General features: G+C 63.4%; 1 protein-coding gene across 4 annotated transcripts in view; it reads right to left on the reverse strand.

Moving 5' to 3' along the window:
- MORN1 (MORN repeat containing 1) overlaps positions 1-17,519 on the reverse strand; it is a 51,737-nt gene extending 34,218 nt beyond the window's left edge. For 3 of the 4 annotated variants that reach the window (XM_042951864.1, XM_042951863.1, XM_042951866.1), the window contains exons 1-8: positions 17,344-17,519; positions 16,673-16,744; positions 14,212-14,310; positions 13,573-13,683; positions 12,305-12,395; positions 11,710-11,797; positions 3,679-3,775; positions 2,379-2,489 (exon numbers count right to left, since the gene is read on the reverse strand). In XM_042951864.1, coding sequence (XP_042807798.1) covers positions 2,379-2,489; positions 3,679-3,775; positions 11,710-11,797; positions 12,305-12,395; positions 13,573-13,683; positions 14,212-14,310; positions 16,673-16,744; positions 17,344-17,416 — 742 coding nt within the window. In that variant the 5' untranslated portion in view covers positions 17,417-17,519. The remainder of the gene's footprint in view (positions 1-2,378; positions 2,490-3,678; positions 3,776-11,709; positions 11,798-12,304; positions 12,396-13,572; positions 13,684-14,211; positions 14,311-16,672; positions 16,745-17,343) is intronic. The other variant, XM_042951865.1, reaches the window with a different exon arrangement.
- Between the last annotated feature and the right edge of the window lie 90 nt (positions 17,520-17,609).

Raw genomic sequence — 17,609 nt, forward strand, 5'->3', positions numbered from 1 at the left:
GTGAACTGTGGGTCAGGACCGAGAGGGGCACCAAGATGGGGCGCCCCCGGACGCCCCCTCGGGCCGGCTGTGCACGCGCAGGGTGTGGGAAACCCAGCCCGGGCCCCGCTGACCGCGTTGTAAACGGTGCGGCCACTTTGGGACACGGCCTGAGGGTTTCTTTAAAAATTTACACGTAGATCTGCCACGTGACGCGGCGACCCCACTCGTGAGCGGATAACCGAGGGACAGAGCACACGGGCCACCCAAAAACTCGTACCGAGCACTGCCACGTGGGTGCACCCCAGCAGAGTGCGCCGGTCAGAAAAGCGGAGCAGATGTGAGGAGAGGGGTGGGGTGGGCAGGGGGCCGCAGGCAGGAGGTGCGAGGCACGGTCCGAAACCGGCGGTGTGGCGCTGCTTGCCCGACTCCGGGAATTTGCTAAAGATCATCGAATCGCTTACAGCACGAAGATTTCACGCTATAAAAACGGCACCACGATAAAGCCGTGAAAATAAACCAGCTGTGGGGGCGTCTGGGAGGCTCAGCCCGTTAAGGGTCGGACCCTTGGTTTCAGCTCAGGTCCTGATCTCACGGTTCGTGGGTCCGACCCCCCACGTTGGGCTCTGCGCTGACAGCGTGGAGCCTGCTTGGGGTCCCCCCTCTTCTTCTCTCTCTGCCCGTCCCCTGCTGGTGCACAAGCGCACGCGCTCTCTCTCAAAATAAATAAACAGAACAAAATAAAATAAAATAAACCAGTTGTGACTGTCTTTGACAGTCCCCGCGCCGCACACGGGGGCTTCCTGGTCGAAGCTCGCCGAACTCGGGCGAACTAACGGACGTTAGGAATCCCAGGCACGCATTTTAGTAGCGGTGGTCCTGCCCGGCCACGCACAGGGACCGGTGACCGTGCGGGGGCCCTCTCCGCACCGCGCCCTCTGCTCACGGGTCACGGCTGGGACCGGCTTTGGGAGGTCAGCTGGTCCACGCTGTGCGTTGCTGCCCCGCTGGGCCCCTCGAAAAGCAGCCCAGATGCCACAGGAGACCTGCCCTCCCCGATCACCCACCGAGGACACGGGAACTCGCCCCCCGCAGACGCCCGCGGTGCGTAGAGTCACCCTTCCTCCTGTAAGACAAGCGGTGGCCGCGGGCATGCACAGAACCACCCCACACGCGCACAATCACCCCACACAGGCACGATCACTGCACACGCGCACAACCACCGCACACGCACAACCACCCCACATGCGCACAATCACCGCACGCACAGAACCACCCCACACGCGCACGATCACTGCACACGTGCACAACCACTGCACACATGCACAACCACCGCACACGCACAACCACCCCACATGCGCACAATCACCGCACGCACAGAACCACCCCACACAGGCACGATCACTGCACATGCGCACAACCACTGCACACGTGCACGACCACCGCACACGCACAACCACCCCACATGCACACAATCACCGCACGCACAGAACCACCCCACACAGGCACGATCACTGCACATGTGCACAACCACTGCACACGTGCACAACCACCGCACACGCACAACCACCCCACACGCGCACAATCACCGCACGCACAGAACCACCCCACATGCGCACAACCACCGCACGCACAGAACCACCCCACATGCGCACAACCACCGCACGCACAGAACCACCCCACATGCGCACAATCACCGCACGCACAGAACCACCCCACACGCGCACGATCACTGCACACGTGCACAACCATCGCACACACACAACCACCCCACATGCGCACAACCACCCCACACGCGCACAACCATTGCACATACTCACAACCATTGCACATACTCACAACCACCCCACACGCACACAACCACCCCACACGCGCACGATCACTGTACACGCGCACAACCATTACACACGCACAACCACCCCACACGCACACAACCATTGCACATGCTCACAACCACCACACACGCACACAACCACCCCACACACGCACGATCACCACACACGCTCACAACCATTGCACACACACAACTACCCCATGCATGCACAACCATTGCACACTCACAACCATTGCACACGCGCACAACCACCCCACACGCGCACAACCATTGCACACACACAACTACCCCATGCGTGCACAACCATTGCACGTGCACAACCACCCCACACGCGCACAACCACCACACACGCTCACAACCACCGCACACACACACACACCTGCCACCTGGAGGCCTCGCGTGCCTACTGCCTGTCTGCCGAGGCTCCCGTGGCGAGGACCTCCGAACAAAGTATCTGCTGGTGTCCGGGTACCGGAAGCCACTCGGGGCATCTCGTCCCTAACCCTGAGAGCTCGGCACCTGTTTGTCCTTCCGAAAACGCAGTCGTCACCCTGCAGACACTCACTCTCGGCAACTTCCCCGCTGTCCTGCTGCAGCTGAACGTTCAAGTCGAAGGAAGACCCCTGGGCCACGTCCATCACCTCCGGACCCAGAATCACCATCCTCCTGGCTTGTGCTGGGAGACAGCAGAGCGGAGCACGGGTGAGCGGGGCACGGGGGACGCCGCCCGCTGGAGCCCACACCCCCCACGCAGGCCCAGCAGCCTCGATTCCCAGAGCTCTGTGGGGAGAGGGTTATCACTCGCCGCGGTCAATCTCCTGCAAGAGCCACCTGACCGAATGACCTGGGCAGTCACTAGAACGAGACCGTGACCCCGCCCTGAGGGTCAGCTGTGATTTTTAAGCAATTCCCACAAGTCCACTGAAGAGACTACAGAGGGCCACCAAACGGGGAAGGGCTGTAAGCAAGTGGCTCATCAGCATTTGGGTCTGTACACCGTGGAAGGTTCCGGCACATCCTCTGCTTGGTTGGGACTCAGGCCCTGCACTTCTCGTGTCTGAGTCAGGGGCTCCATGTGTGTGGACGAGGTGCTACGGCCACCTGCCGGGGAGCTGGCCTGGAGGGCGACCCACCCACAGGCTGGCCGCCACCTCCTGGATCTGCCGGGCGTCCTCTGGGGTCTGAGCGGCCGGAGACAGTGTTTTCAGCGTCTGCTTCCCCCTGAACCCCGAGCCCTGGGGGGCTGGGAAGGATCCGGGAGTCCCTCCAGGAGACTCCCCCTGACCTATGCTGCCACTCCCCTTCACAGGACCTGAGCCCCCACCGAGGAGTCCTTCCTGGCCTGGCGGGCACCTGCCGCGGCCTCTCCCCTGCAGGGGGCCTTGGGGACCCACCTGAGATCGCAGCTGCTCAGTTCTGAGTAAGCAGCTGCAGCCCATGACCCCTGGCCCCCGGGGTGGCACTTCTGTCCTGGAGTCTAACAGGAGGTCACCTGACCCGGCCAACAGAGGGAGGGGCCCCTGCAGGCCCTCTGTGCTCCAGTCACGGTGCAGAGAGTTCAGGGAGGGGGGCAGGTGCCCAGGGCCCTGCGGGCAGGGACCCTCTGAGGAGGGGGACCCTCCTGCTCACAGCGGGGCCATGGCTGTCCGAGGTCGGACTGGGGCCTCTGCCGGTCACGGTCACGAGCCCTTCCGAAACCCTACTGGAATGTGTTTCTCCTAAAGGGGCTGGGGTTCTAGATGAACTTCACCATCACCCCCAAACACCTCCTGACCCAACTCCCCTGTGCCGGTGCCTGGGGCCGCCTGAGGGAGAACTCACAAGAGGACCTTGCAACGCCGAGGGGGGTTGGTGTGGGCACTTACCCGCCGGGTGGCCATTGATCCACATCCCGTGGTAGACGGCCCCGGAGCAGAGGGTCATCCTGCCCAGGCCGCTGAAGACGTCACCGTGCCACTGTCCCTGCAGAGACAGCCATGTGCACTCAGAACCCACAGAGGGCACGTGTGATGCAGGGGGAGGGGGTGGCCGCGGGGTCCCGGGGACCCTTCGAGGGGGGGGAATCACGAGCTGCTGCTGTGTGGCCACGTTGCCCTGCGACTGAACTGTAAGAAGCCGTGAAGTTTGGGAGCAAGGACACGTGTACAAGATGCCAACGAAACACCAGCTCGGAAAGGGGGCCCTTTCGGCACAAAAACCTCTCGGTAAAGACACCGCATGTGTGCAGACCGGAGGGCTCCCTGACAACGGGCAGGCCCATCGAGGGGCCCGCTGAGTCCCCGCGGCGCACACCCCACTCTGCCGCCCTCACAATAAACCTCGCTTTCCGAACCACACGCACAACAGGGCAGGAGAATGAGAATTAGAGTGGCTACGTCCCTTCTGTGGGAAACTTCAAGGGCCTGCTGCTACTTTGTTTGACTACGAATTACTCCTTCTGGAAGAAAAGTCAGCCGAAGGCATGTTTGGTTCCACGCATCCTTCCGTGGGAGCTAATCGGGCTCCGCTCCCCCGCCCTGCCCTCCACCTGGGCTGGGCCGCGGTCGGTGCCCGTGTGGACGGTGTTGCCCACGGGCCCCGCGGGACACAGCGCAGCTGAGGCCGGCACCGGCCTCTCTCAGGCCCCCGGGAGGGGCCACGGGGCCGTGGCAACGGCCCCCGGGGGCTGCGGCCCGGCACAGCTTGGACGCCCCAAACCTGGGAAGGAGCCTCCCGCGGGCGGCCTGGGGAACAGAGTCACCGAGCACCAGGGCTTTGGAGTCAAGTCACCGTGAGGGGTGGCGGTCCGACCACGGTTCACCCCTGGGCCGGGGCTCTGGACAGCGGGCAGCCCCCCGGGCACCCGGCAGGGGCGGCGACCCGACCGCCGCAGCCACAGGAGGGCCGGGGCTCCAGGTGGGCAGGGGCAGGCCGAGCCCAGCCGCGAGGCCTGGCCGTCCCTCCCGCCCGAGACCCAGACGGCAGAGTCGGCCTTGTGGCCGTTCCCGGTCTCCCGAGGCTGCACCTCGGGGATGCTCGGTGCACGCGGGGCTGAGGTCGCGTCCCCCAGGAAGTGGCCCCCGGGTGCAGGCGACGGGCCGGACCAAGCCCGCGGGCGCTGCTCTCTCGTCCTGGACTCGGGGCGGGAAGCCCACCCGGCAGCGGCAGGGGCGGCTCCGGAGACGCCTGTGAGCACCTAAGTGACCATCAGCGGGTGCCGAGCGCACAGGTACCCGCGTGGGGACGGGGGCGCGGATGCTTCCACCTACATACGTGTTCTGTGTGTACCTGTGGGCAAGTGTGTTGCGTGTCTGCCTGCGTGTGTGCGTGGCCGGGCGGCGGCGCTCTCTCACGGTGACGGGCGAGGTGATCTGGGCGGGAGCCAGCAGAGCAGCGGTCCCGGGCTGAGCTGTGGTCCGTGGGTCGAGGTCGGGGCAGCGCTGGGAGGGCAGGGTGGCTGCCCCCGGAGCCCCCGGTTGCTGTCTGCTTGCTGGGAAACCCTTCCCCTCACGACACCATCCCCAAACCTGACGAGTTACCAGCTTCAGCTCGGGCGACAGGACCCCTGGCTGGCCACACGAAAAGCCCACAGGAGCCACACCAGATCCACCGCCCCCAACAGAGGGGCGCCCTTGCGCCTGGAAACCTCTGGGCTTGGGCCCGGGGCCCGGCGGCAGCAGGTGACACAGTAGGATGTGGTCAGGCCCCAAGGAGGCCGGGGCAGGGGTGGTGGCCACAGGTGAGGGCCGCGTCTTGCAGAGCGACACCTCCCTGTGGGGCCCCGCGGCCTCCCTCGGCCTCGTCGCTCCAGCTCCCTCCGTCCCACCGACGCGAGAGCTGCTGTTTCTGTGCCCCCTTGTGCTCTGGGCAAGCCTGCTACCTGCCCTCACCCTGCAGTGCTCGTCCCTGTCCCTGGGCAGGCATGTGGGTCACCCCACCCTGCGGGGATGGGAGCAGGGCCCCTGGAGCCCAGCCATGTGCTCACGTGCCCTCCCAGGCGCCGGCCCCATGCCCGCACCTCCCTCTCTGGGCTCCAGAAGCTCCCGCACATGGACCCAAACCCTGTAGCCCCGCCCCACCCACGGGGGCACCCGAGACTCCTGGAGGCAGGGGCCGCCGCTCCCACGGGTGGACACTCGTTGTAAATGCTTCCTGGCTCCCTCGGGGCTGCATCAGGGCCCAAATCGACACAGGCCGAAAGGCCCTCCAAATGGCGAGATGGCTGCTGAGCCAGTCGCCCGCGCCCGCCCACCTCACAGCCATTTCCGCCACGAGAGCCGCCGCCTCTCGTCCCCGCTCGCACTCCCGTCCACCAAGCCAAGCACCGGCGCAGCCTTGCCTGGGAAGCATCGGACTCTCGGGTCATTCCACACCAGGGCCTCCGAGGAGGAGGGCGGCCCGTGGGCACAGGCGCCCCCGTCCCCCAGCGACCTTTAACTCGCCTGCTAGAACCTGAGCCCAGACCGCAGCTCCGGGGCAGCTGGGCTTCCGCGGCTTCAGTGCAGAACCACACCGGGACGAGCACGCTCGGGTGTGCAATGCAACTCAGCCAGCGTGGGACCTTTTCTAATTAATGTCATAAATCATACCTGTGAGAGCCCTGCCCTTTCTCCGCCGACTCACGCCCGAAGCACGAGTCACCCCTCCTACAACTGTCTCCTGGAGGAGGCTGGACCCCCACGAGGAGGGGCGAGTGCATTCCACCCGGGGCGGGGGCTCCCTCCGCCCAGGGAGCCGGCTGGCGCCCAGGCCGGGGCTGCTGCACGGTGGGAGCCATCCCGGGAGGAAGCGCGGGGCCTGTGTCCACACCACAAAGACCGAGGGAACGGGGTCCGGTGTTAGGAGACGGTCCCGCGGGACGACGGTGAGGCACGCCTGTCAGCCGCGGCTGCGGGACTCCCCTAGGGCCCCGAGGGTGCTGCTGTGGACTGGGCAGCTGGGCCCACCTCTGGGCGCCCAGGGCTCCACAGGATGGGACCCGCCTGTTTGGAGCCTCCCTGAACAGAGTGGGGCCAATGGGACGAGAGATTCCTGGCTTGTGCCCACAAGTGATGGGGATAAATTGTGTGAGACAAGCGCCTGACTCTCTTCTCATTTAAGGAAGCGCTCTGCTTAACCGATGCGACTTTTCTTTCGGAGGGAAAAGTTGCTGTGCTTTCATGGTTATCGCTTCCGTGCCGGCCCCTCCCCCGTGCTCCCTGAATCTGCAGCCTGGCACACTGGCGGCCACTCAAAGAGGCATTCGCGGTCTCCCGTGCCATGCCAAACCTCGGAGCTGGAGCAGGTGACCACTTCCTTTGAGGTCACGGGTTCGCAGACCAGGTCGGGGTGGCCGGGGTCAGGTCACATATGAGGAAATGGCTGCGGGCCACCTGCCCGGGCCCCGCGACTGTCCAGGAGCCCTGGTGTCCCCAGCTTGCGGGGCGGCCTGCAGGGGTGGCAGTGACCGCACAGGCTGGCACGACGGTGGCATGGGTGTGCGCCCCACTCTCGTCTCCCGAACACCAGGGTCACAGGGTGTCATGTTTGACCTCCATGACCTTGCTGTAAATTCCCGGGATCTCACGGTGTCAGCTGTGGCTCTCGCTGCCTGCCCGCGTCCGTTTCTGAGGTCTGTGGACATCTGAACCTCACGTGGAGCCTGTAGCCTGGCGTTGGCTCCCGCGAAGGCTCCGGCAGCCCAGACCCTCCTCCCACACGTGCTCGAAAAGGCCCAGATGCCTCTTCTGTCCTGCGTGCAGCGCCCCCCGGGGTCACGGCCCCACATCCCTGGACTGCGAGGGGGGGTGTGGGGACACAAAGGCCCCGGCGCTCCTGCAGACGCGGGGGAGCCGCCAGCAGGTGAAGACACACATAAGGCCGGCCACCTGCTCCCTGCGGCAGGCAGGTGCACCGACCAGCAGGCCTCCCTCTGGGAGAGCCAGCACGGAAACACGGCCAATGTGCACGGACAGCCCGGAAGCCAGCAGCTGCCGGTGGGGACCATGCCGCAGCCGCACAGGTAGGGAGCGCTCGGCTGTGCGAACAGCTCGGGCCTGCCTCCACTCCGCGGGAACGCGGCTCGCCCCCACGGCGCTATCGGCCCCCAGGCCCCGTCCACTATTGTGCACGGCACCCACACTGGTTGGGGCAGATTTTCCAGAACAGATGCTGGTGGGAAAGTAATGTGGCACAGCCGCCGTGGGAACCGTGAGGAGTTCCTCGCACATCCAGCAGTGAGTTACCCCGCGGTCCAGAAGTCCCCGTGGTGGGTCCACGGCCGCAGAGCCGGGCGCAGGCCCTGTGAGGGCTGGGCGCCCACCCACGCGCACGGCAGCAGGCGCTCGAGGAGCCGAGGGGTGGGAGCCACCCCGGTGCCCGCCGACGGAGGCACGAACACGACGTGGTCCCTCCGCGCCGTGGAGGATCATCCGGCCCTGAAGAGGGAGGAACACAGATGCCCTCGGGGGCACCGTGCTCCGTGACAGCGGCCCGTCCCCACAGGACAGACCCCGTAGGACTCCGGGGACGCGCAGTACACGCGGGGGTCAAATCCACAGAGAGAGTGGCGGGGTGGGCGCCAGTGTTTCGTGGGGCGGAGCGTCCGTTTGGGAAGGTGGAAGGTTCTGGAAATGGGCGGCGGGGACGGCCGCGCAATTGTGTGAACGTGCTTGATACCTCCGAACTTCACGCTTGGTGGTTAAGACGGTACGTTTCAGGTCAGGGGTATCTCACGAGATACACAGGTCGTTTTCAAGAGGGCCGACTCCTTCCCTGCGAGGGCCCAGGGGGTCGCCCACACCCTCACGGGAGACGCGCCTTGGGGTGGCGCCCCGCTCCCTGCGGCGGCTCCGTGTCTACCGATTACCGATCACCGGGTGACTCCCGATGCCCGGAGGTCAGAGGTCGGGCGGGAGGTGTCCCTACACCCGGAGAGGCCCGCGCCTTCCTCATCGGCCAGGCCCGGCGCCAGACCGTGCGAGGACTCTGTGGCGGTCCGAAAGGCGTCCTGGCAGCTGCGAGTGAGGGCCCTGAGGCCGCCCTGTGGCTGCAGCCTGATCCCACCCCCTCCTGGACGCGGCCCTCCTCCTTTGGCCCCGTCCGTCCGTCTGTCCGCACGGCCAGCTAGAAGCCAGCTTAGAAAGGGGCTGGAGGGCAGAGGACGGACCCCAGCGCCGGCCCTCCCTCCGGGACCCGTGTGCCACTCGGGTCGTCAGGTCAGCGCCTGGACCGCAGGGGAGGTGGCTGCTCGTGTCCCTGCCATCACGTGCGGATGGGGGCTGCCCAAATGGACACCGCCCAGCACGATGGAGGATGGGTGTCCCAGCAGCACTTGGAGCTGCAGGGGGCAGGCGGAGTGTCCGAGGTTCTTGGGCAGAAGGCTCCAGAAGGTTGAGACGCTGCCCAGCAAAAGGAAATGGAGAGACACAAGTCTGCATCCCGGGGAGACGCGGCCTGGAGGGACCAGGCTTCCACCTCCACTCATTTGAGGCGCCCCACGCCGAGGACACGCCATCTCCCTCAAGGGCGTGAGTCCCGAGGTCTGCAGGCTGGGATGGTGTGGCCAGAGACACCACGGGGCGACTGTCCAGGCAAACACCTCCTCACTCTGGACGAGGCAGCCTGGCCATCGGGAGCTGCAGCCCAGGGCGGTTCTGTCGGAGACCCGGCTCCCGGCCCGCAAGTCGGAACAAGATGTCTCCCGAGTGGGAGAAGCCCCTGGCAGGCCTGCCGAGGCCACGCTGCTGGCAGGGCTGGGCTGCCCCCTGGTGGATCGCCCGGCAGGCGTCCCGGGTCAGCCCGGGGAGCGGGGGGGCTGCTGCCCGTCCCCTCCTGGCGGAGCCTCGACTTGCAGGGGAGGCCTGAGCAGGGCCCAGGTGGGCAGCCACAGCCCCGAAGGGAGGCCATGCAGGCGGCGGAGGGTCCAAGGGCCAGAAAAGCCTCCAGAAACAGGGAAGTGCTGGGGGCTCTAAAGGGCGTGTTGCCCTGTCCTCTGGCCCTGTGCGGCCGTGGGGAGCCTGACCCGGGTCCTAGGCTGTGCCGGCTGCCCCCGAATGTCACAGGGATGTGAGGGAGCCCGGGCTCCAAGCCGGGACTCCCTGATGTGGGAGGCCTCCTCTGGGCCTGTGAACTCACAAGGCCCTTGAACTACAAGATGGGCAGAACTGAGGCGAGGGCTGAGGACAGATCCTGGTGCCTGTGGCGAGAGGCCTAGGTGCCAAGTGGCAGATTCTGGTGTCCCCAAGCCTGGGGTGTGGCCGTGCACATTTGTGGAGGTGACTCCGGGGGGGGCGAGGACCCTGGGAGGAGGGCCTGCCCTGCGTTTCTCTTCCCTTGCAGCTCTGGAGAATTGAGGCGGACGATCTGTGGCCCCGTAAGGACGGCCGGCCGGACGTCCCCTCGTGGAGAAACAGCAGGTCACAGCAGCACCTACAAATGGGCGCGGTGCAAACCACCAAGCACACCGGCCCAGGCCGGCAGGGCAGCAGCAACGTGGAGCGGGGCCCCTCGAGCACAGGGGGCGCTGGCCTGGGTGCGGTCTTACCGGGGCAGATCTTGCTTCACGAGCAGGGAAGGCAGCCGTGTGGGGCTTCCCGCACTACAGGCCGGCGTCCGGGCACCCCGCCCCTGCCCCAGCCACTCCGTCTCCACCCCGGGCCGGGGACCATTTTATGGCCTCTCAGCCCCAGAGCCACCCTTCTTGGCCGCCTTTGTGGGGCGGAAGCCGGACCCCTTGAGGTCTCTGTCGGCCGGCTGGTGTGCCGCTTCGTCAGCAGAGGGCGCTGCAGGGGCAGCCGCGAGCAGCAGCACCTGGGCTCCCAGAGCCGGGTTTAGTGGGCGTGTCACAACCACGGTGACAGCTCCATCGGTCTGGTCTTGAAGCCCCCGTGCATGCCACGACTCTCCCTGCCCGAACCAGGTCCCGGGTCCATCTTTGGGGGCGTCTCCGGGGCCACCCGTGCGTCTGCTTTTACCCCACCTAGCGCTGCACAGCCTCTCGCCAGCTGCCCGTGTCCACGTTCACGCACTTGTGTGGTTTGTCCCCCAGCGGGACTCGGCTCTGGGCACCACTGCCACCTGACAGTCCCGAAGCCGAGGGTCCTTGCTTCTCCTCTGGCCTTTGCTTCAACAGCCAAGCTGTCAGCACGGCCGCGTCTTCACCTCCGAAACGTCCTGATGCTGTTCTCTGCGCCCCATCGCCTCTCCTGACGGTGGCTCCGATTAAGAGCCAGGCGGGCCTCTCCCACAGAGACCAGAGCGTCACCCCTCCGGCCCTTCCCGAGACGCTCGGAACACATCCCACCCCGCTGAGGCTCCAGGGCGTCCCAAGCCGGCCTGCCATACCCTCTTCCTCCCGCCCGCACACGAGGACACATCAGGGAAGACGGCCGGGCCCCTGGCCACCCAGCTGCCTGCAGACCCAGCGGGGCCCCTCATCCAGTCTGGCCGCCGACCGGAGATACGCATTCCTGGCTCTGCCCGCTTTGCTCCCGGCCAGGCATGCGGGCCAGTGTCCATAAAAAAAAAAGAATGATGAATTCTGGGGTCTTGACGAGGCCTTTGGACCTGCCTGGGTCTCTCTCCCCCACCCCTCGTAGTGAGTAGCCCCCCTGTCAAACCCGAGGGGCAGTGCCTGCAGCGGTGAGGGGGGACGGGCCTCCTCGTCCGCTTCCGCGCGTTATCGGTGGGGGCACCCCTCACCAAAACCCGCTTCGCCCGCACCGAGGGCATCCTCAAGGGACTGAGAAATTTCACCTCATTTCCACAGGCGACAGTGCGGGTTATGGCACCTCAGGAGCCAGTCAGGAAAGGTACTGGCCGGGGCCCTTCACCGCAGCCCTCCGGGCCCCTGCTGGGAGGAGGGGTAGCACTGACACGCGCCGGAACACTCCGGAGGCCAGCACAGAGGGCCTGGGTCCCGCCAGGTCCCCAGATACCTCATAGGTGGAGCCGTCGGCACAACACAGCACCCCGTGCCCCTGACGCTGGTCCCGGACCCAGTCGCCTTCGTACTCGTCACCGTTCCTGGGGACACAAACACAGGGGCTGCCGTCAGCCTGGGGAGAGCCAGGTGGCGGCGCTGACTCAGACCGGCTCCTCCGACCGGGGCTCAGCAAGCGCCACCGGGACGGAGGCGAAAATAGGCTCTGAGCAGATGGCGTGAGCTCCTGCCTCGCCGGGGCCTGCTGCGGGCGGGGGGGTGGCGGGGGGCTGTGGCCTTGGCGCCCGCTCGCCTGGCCCCCCAGGTGAGTGAGACTTGGAGAGCCTACCGGAGAAGCGGGGGGGGGGGGGGGGGACCTGCGCGGAGCCGCGGCCGCCGGATTTAAAGGCAGGCAGGCAGGCCTGCTGCCGTGGAAGCCTTGGCTCGTCCTCCGGCCAGGGCCCCGCACCCGCCTCCCGGGACGTCTTCTCTCCTGCACGCCCCGCGAGCCATGTCCGTAACTGAGAGAACGGTCAGAATCCTACCAAGAACTCAGACCGAACCTCGTGGACCGGCGCTGGGGGCCGGGGACAGACGGGTGGCGTACTCACCGGAAGACCATGTGTCCTTGGCCGTGTCGCTGGTTGTCGTGGAACCACCCCCAGTAGGCTTGTCCGTCCCGGTCCACCAGACGCCCGTATCCTAGGGAGTGAGCCCAGGCACCCAGTGTCACCTCTTGCGTCCTGCCAGGTGGACCTACATCCCCGAAGGGGCTTTGCGGGCCTCCTGAGGGCGGGCGGGTCGGGAAGAAAGCTGGGGTCGGCGGGGCCCCGGGAGCCAGGCCGTCCTCCCAGGCCAGGGCCGTCGGGGCAGGAAGGGCAGATTCGATTTAGGGTGGCCCCAGCGGCCACCCAATGGAAGTGGCTCTGGGGTCCGGCTCTCGAAGGTCCTGAGTGAGGGTGGGAGGGTGTCACTTAAGGACCCCAGCCCCCCCCCCCCCCCCGGAGTCTGAGGCCGGAGTGCCTGCTGTGTGGCGGGGCCCACACCATGGCCTGGCCACTGCAGGTGTGCACGTGAGCCTGTGGGAAAGCCGCCCCTCACAGACGTAACAGCAGGGCTGGGCCCCGAGTAACAGACTCAGAGGCCCTCGGCCTAGAGGCCAGAGGACGCGCTCGTGAGGACAGGGCTTCACTGTGTCGTTCGGGACAGCTCGGGAATGCGTGCGGACACCGCGAAGGCGCCATCGGACCTCGCGGCCTCTTGGCCCGGTTCTGGGTGCTGGTCTTCCAGAGCAGCGAGCGCTCTGGTCTTTGGGCCTCGGGGGCACGCACGCCACCCCCAACCGCCCCCTCGGGGCAGAGTCCGCTTCCCCCCAAGCGTGGCCTCTTGACTCGCTCTGTGAGCAGCGTGACCTCGGAGGGCCTGCACCTCCTCGCCCCCCAGGAGCCCCGAGGCTTTTAGGCCAGGAGGGCCCGGGAGCTACCAGCCCCGCTCGAGTGCTGTCACTGCGGCTGGAGGGGAGACCCCGCGTGAGTGTGGAAGCTTTCCCCGCAGGGCCGGGCCAGATCGCGGACGCCTGGGGTTGTGGGCAAACAATTAAGTCGCGGTTGTCTTTAGCCACTGGACTTAAACCACAGTGGTGGTTAACCGACGCACGACCCTTGTCACGGCCACAGCACACGGGGTCCCCGGGCCACGGCCCCCACACGGAACTGGGGGAAAGGCTCCCGGGCCCGGGTGCATGTCAGGCTCCCTGCGCAAGCTCAGATTCCTGAGCCTACGCGGGCCCCCCGAGTCAGATCTTGGTGAGGGGTGCTGGTGTCCAGGGCTCCCCACACAGCACCCTGCCACACTCAGGGGGTTCTGGTGGCCGTCAGACCTTCTCTCACGCCGTGGGAGAGCTCCCCTTCGTAACATCCACCAGCTCTGTACGTCATGACGCCACGTCCTTGAGGTTCTCCCAAAACAAACTGTCCCGAATAGGTGTTCCCTGGGGCAGAGGAGGAGGGGCACAGGCATCCAGGGTTAGAGCTGTTGCCTGTGTCCTTGGTGGGTCAACAGTCAGACCCTCCTGTCCCCAGTCAGTGGCGGCAGGCACCGTTTATTCGCCTTGGCTGACGAGACAAGGTATGATTGGGTAGGTCTGGCCCTGCCATCCTGGTTACCGTAGGGGTGTCGGTTCCCTCCCCTCCTCGCCTGTGGGAGCAGACCTGTCCTAGGACGACCCTCTCTGTGGCATCCGTGAGCCCAAGGGAAAGGCCTCTCTGGGTCAGTCTGTGGAGTGAACCTTCCCTCCCAGACAAGCGGCCACCAGGCTTGCCTGCGAGGGTCTGAGCTCCTGGAGCCGTGGCTGCCCCTGCCCCAGGGGACGCTCTGCTGACTCAGGACACCTGACGGAAACCAGGAGCCCACATTTCACAGTCGGAGGGGCCTTCTGCCGCCGGAAGCCAGGTACAACTTAGAGCAGATGGCTTATGAGGGAGGAGTTAGCATGCCCGCACCTGTCCCCACCGCTAACCTGATGAGGCCCAGATCTGGCAGCCTTCCCCCGTGATCTCCCCGTCCGTGAACTCGCCTTCGTAATAGCCCCCATCTTTAAACAGCAGCTTCCCCCGACCTGGGGAAAGATCAGGATGTGAAGTCAGACCGAGGTCGCAGTGACTGCTGGCACACGTGTGTGGCCGGGCTCGTTTCTCAGAGGGAGGCGCGAGGCCTTGAGGCTCTCAGGTCTCTGGCTCCGTCTCTGGTCCCACACCTGCTCTCTGCAAACTCACCCACATACACGCTTATCAACAGAAATGTTTCTGCAACATTACGAACACCCACTATCTCAGCCAGGATGACTGCAGAGCCATCGAAGTGCAGAGGAGATCCCACTCCGGCCTCTTCAGTGGGGACGCTATGGTCACCTGGCCTCCATCAGCACTGGGGACGAAGGGGAGTCTGTGACGCAGGGCAGCACTCAAGAAAACATTTAAAAAAGGGGAACTGGGTGTCTGGCTAGCTCAGTCAGAGAAGTGTGTAACTTTCGTTTTATTTATTTATTTATTTATTTATTTATAGCAGAAAAAAAAATCTGATGTTTTATGAGATATGTATTAGTGTTCTTCCATAACAAATTATTACAAATGGAATGCTAAGACAACAGAAAGTTATTATCTCACAGTTCTGTAGGCACAGGCCAGAATTACAAAATCAAGGTGTAGATAGGGTTGGCTCCTTCTACAGCCTCTGAAGGAAAATCCATTCCATACTTCTCCCTTAGCATTTTGCCAGCAATCCTTGACCTTTCTTGGCTTACTGATGTACCCCTCCGGTTTATATTTCTGTCTTATATTGCCTTGTCCTCTGTGTGATCTCTCCTTTTCTTCTCTTATGAGGAAACTCATCTTTGGATTTAGGATTCAACTTACTCCAGGATGATCTCATCTTGAAATTATTCACAATCATACCTGTAATGGCTTTTTCTTTTTTTTTTCTTCAATATATGAAATTTATTGTCAAATTGGTTTCCATACAACACCCAGTGCTCATCCCAAAAGGTGCCCTCCTCAATACCCATCACCCACTCTCCCCTCCCTCCCACCCCCCATCAACCCTCAGTTTGTTCTCAGTTTTTAAGAGGCTCTTATGCTTTGGCTCTCTCTCACTCTAACCTCTTTTTTTTTTTTTTTTTTTTCCTTCCCCTTCCCCATGGGTTTCTGTTAAGTTTCTCAGGATCCACATAAGAGTGAAACCATATGGTATCTGTCTTTCTCTGTATGGCTTATTTCACTTAGCATAACACTCTCCAGTTCCATCCACGTTGCTACAAAAGGCCATATTTCTTTCTTTCTCATTGCCACGTAGTACTCCATTGTGTATATAAACCACAATTTCTTTATCCATTCATCAGTTGATGGACATTTAGGCTCTTTCCAGAATTTGGCTATTGTTGAGAGTGCTGCTATAAACATTGGGGTACAAGTGCCCCTATGCATCAGTACTCCTGTATCCCTTGGACGTTTTATTTTTTGAGAGACTGAGAGAGACAGAGCACGAGCAGGGGAGGAGCAGAGAGTGGGAGACACAGAATCCCAAGCAGGCTCCAGGCTCTGAGCTGTCAGCACAGAGCCCGACGTGGGGCTCAAACCCATGAATGGGAGATCATAACCTGAGCCGAAGTCAGATGCTCAACCGACTGAGCCACCCAGGTGCCCTGTGTGTAACTCTTGATCTCAGGGTTGTGAGTTTGAGCCCCACATTGGGGTAGAAGTTACTTAAATAAATAAAAAAAAAAAAAACTTAAAAAAAAATAAAAGGGGGAACCATGAGGTCTTAGACACAAGCCTCCCTGCCCGGCCTCGAGGAAGAGAAGCAAAGATTTCAGACAAAAGCAAAAAATGTCTTGTGTGACAATGACACAAGTCAAAAGGTGAAAAATATAGAAAACACTAAGAGCCAGTAGACACAAAAAGAACTCATATAAAAAAATTCCAACAGACCAGTTCTCCAGGAGAAAAACGGGCAGAGGATATGAGAAGGCAGAATCCCCAGACAGACATGCCCGTGAACATAAATGCTTAAATGCAGGAAAGTCTGGGTCCACCTCTGGGGAGGACGCCCCCGCCTCTTACTCGGCACTTTCTCTTCTCTAATGCTGAGGTGTTTTTGTTTGTTTGGTTTCAAAACTAGGTAATTTTCTTGATCGTCAAAAGTAAACCATGAAGGCAATTTTCACATTGGCCAAGACAGATGAAAACCCTGGGGAGGATTTTACACTTGTGGCTTCCCCTGCCCAGGGTGCCCCAGAGCCTGCCAGCAGGCGTTGGCGGAGGGGTCTCTCAGGGCCCTGCAGGGACTTTCCTCTGACTCTCATGACAGGGAGCGTGGGGCCCAGCAATGCTGCTCCTGCAGCCACCTGCCCGCCCAGGCACCCCAGGAAATGGGCTGTCGGTGCAAGGTGGCAAGCGTGGGAGTGGGCCACAGATATTTCTTACCATGTTTCTTTCCTCCTTTCCATTCTCCTTCATATCGAAAGAAAGAATTCGGGTACACGTAGACACCATAACCTGATTGTTGGAAAGCAAATGGACGTGTGAGCACGTGGTGACACAGGTGACCCCGCTGACAATCAACAGACACTAGAGAGGGATGGTCTCTGGGCCCTGAGGGGAGTGTGCAGGATGCGTGCACAGGGTCCTTGAGAGGCTGCGGCCTGGGGAGGGTCTGGGAGACAGCTGCTGGGGGAAGGTGAGGTACAGGGTTGAGGGGAAGGGGCCAGCCCCGCCATTCCTCTGCACGAACGCACCAGGGTCCTCTGGTCCCCTCGGGACAGAGCCCACATTTACATCTGAGGGGTCCTGCCAGCAGCTGCAACCCTCCAGTTCCCCACCAGCCCCGTTTCCACCGCGCAACCTGGACTCCTGCACCTGCCGTAAAGAGGCCCAGGCTCCACCTGAACTACCTGAAGATGGTTCTTCTCATCTACGAGCAGCTCCCGCCAGCCTCGGAACCGGGCGTCCAGGGCCGGGCCCGGGACCCCTCCCACTCGCGGGGGTCCCCCCCTCCCAGGCTCGGGACACCGGGGCTTCCCCGGGGTTGTCGGCTGGGACCCTGGCGTCTCCCTCCCGCCGCGCACGGAGGCCCGGTCCCGGCCTACAGCCATTACCGTCCCGCGGCGGCCTCGGTGGGTCCCGGCGAGGCAGGCTGGAGCTCGGGCTCCCATGGCCGGCGGCTGCCATCTTGCCGCTTGGGGTTTCCTTAGCAACCAGCAAAGCTCTCTTCCATTGGCTCGTGGGCCAGCCTCTGGGCGATAGCAATCTCTGGACTGGAGTTGTGCAGGCCCGGAGCACACCCCCCCCCCCCCCCCGCGCCCCCGGACGCAAATACGCATGCGCAGCACAGCGCGTTTCCGCCGCTGACGTCCCTTCCGCC

This window comes from Panthera leo, chromosome C1, assembly GCF_018350215.1.
Source record: "Panthera leo isolate Ple1 chromosome C1, P.leo_Ple1_pat1.1, whole genome shotgun sequence".
NCBI classification, from domain to species: Eukaryota; Metazoa; Chordata; class Mammalia; order Carnivora; family Felidae; genus Panthera; species Panthera leo.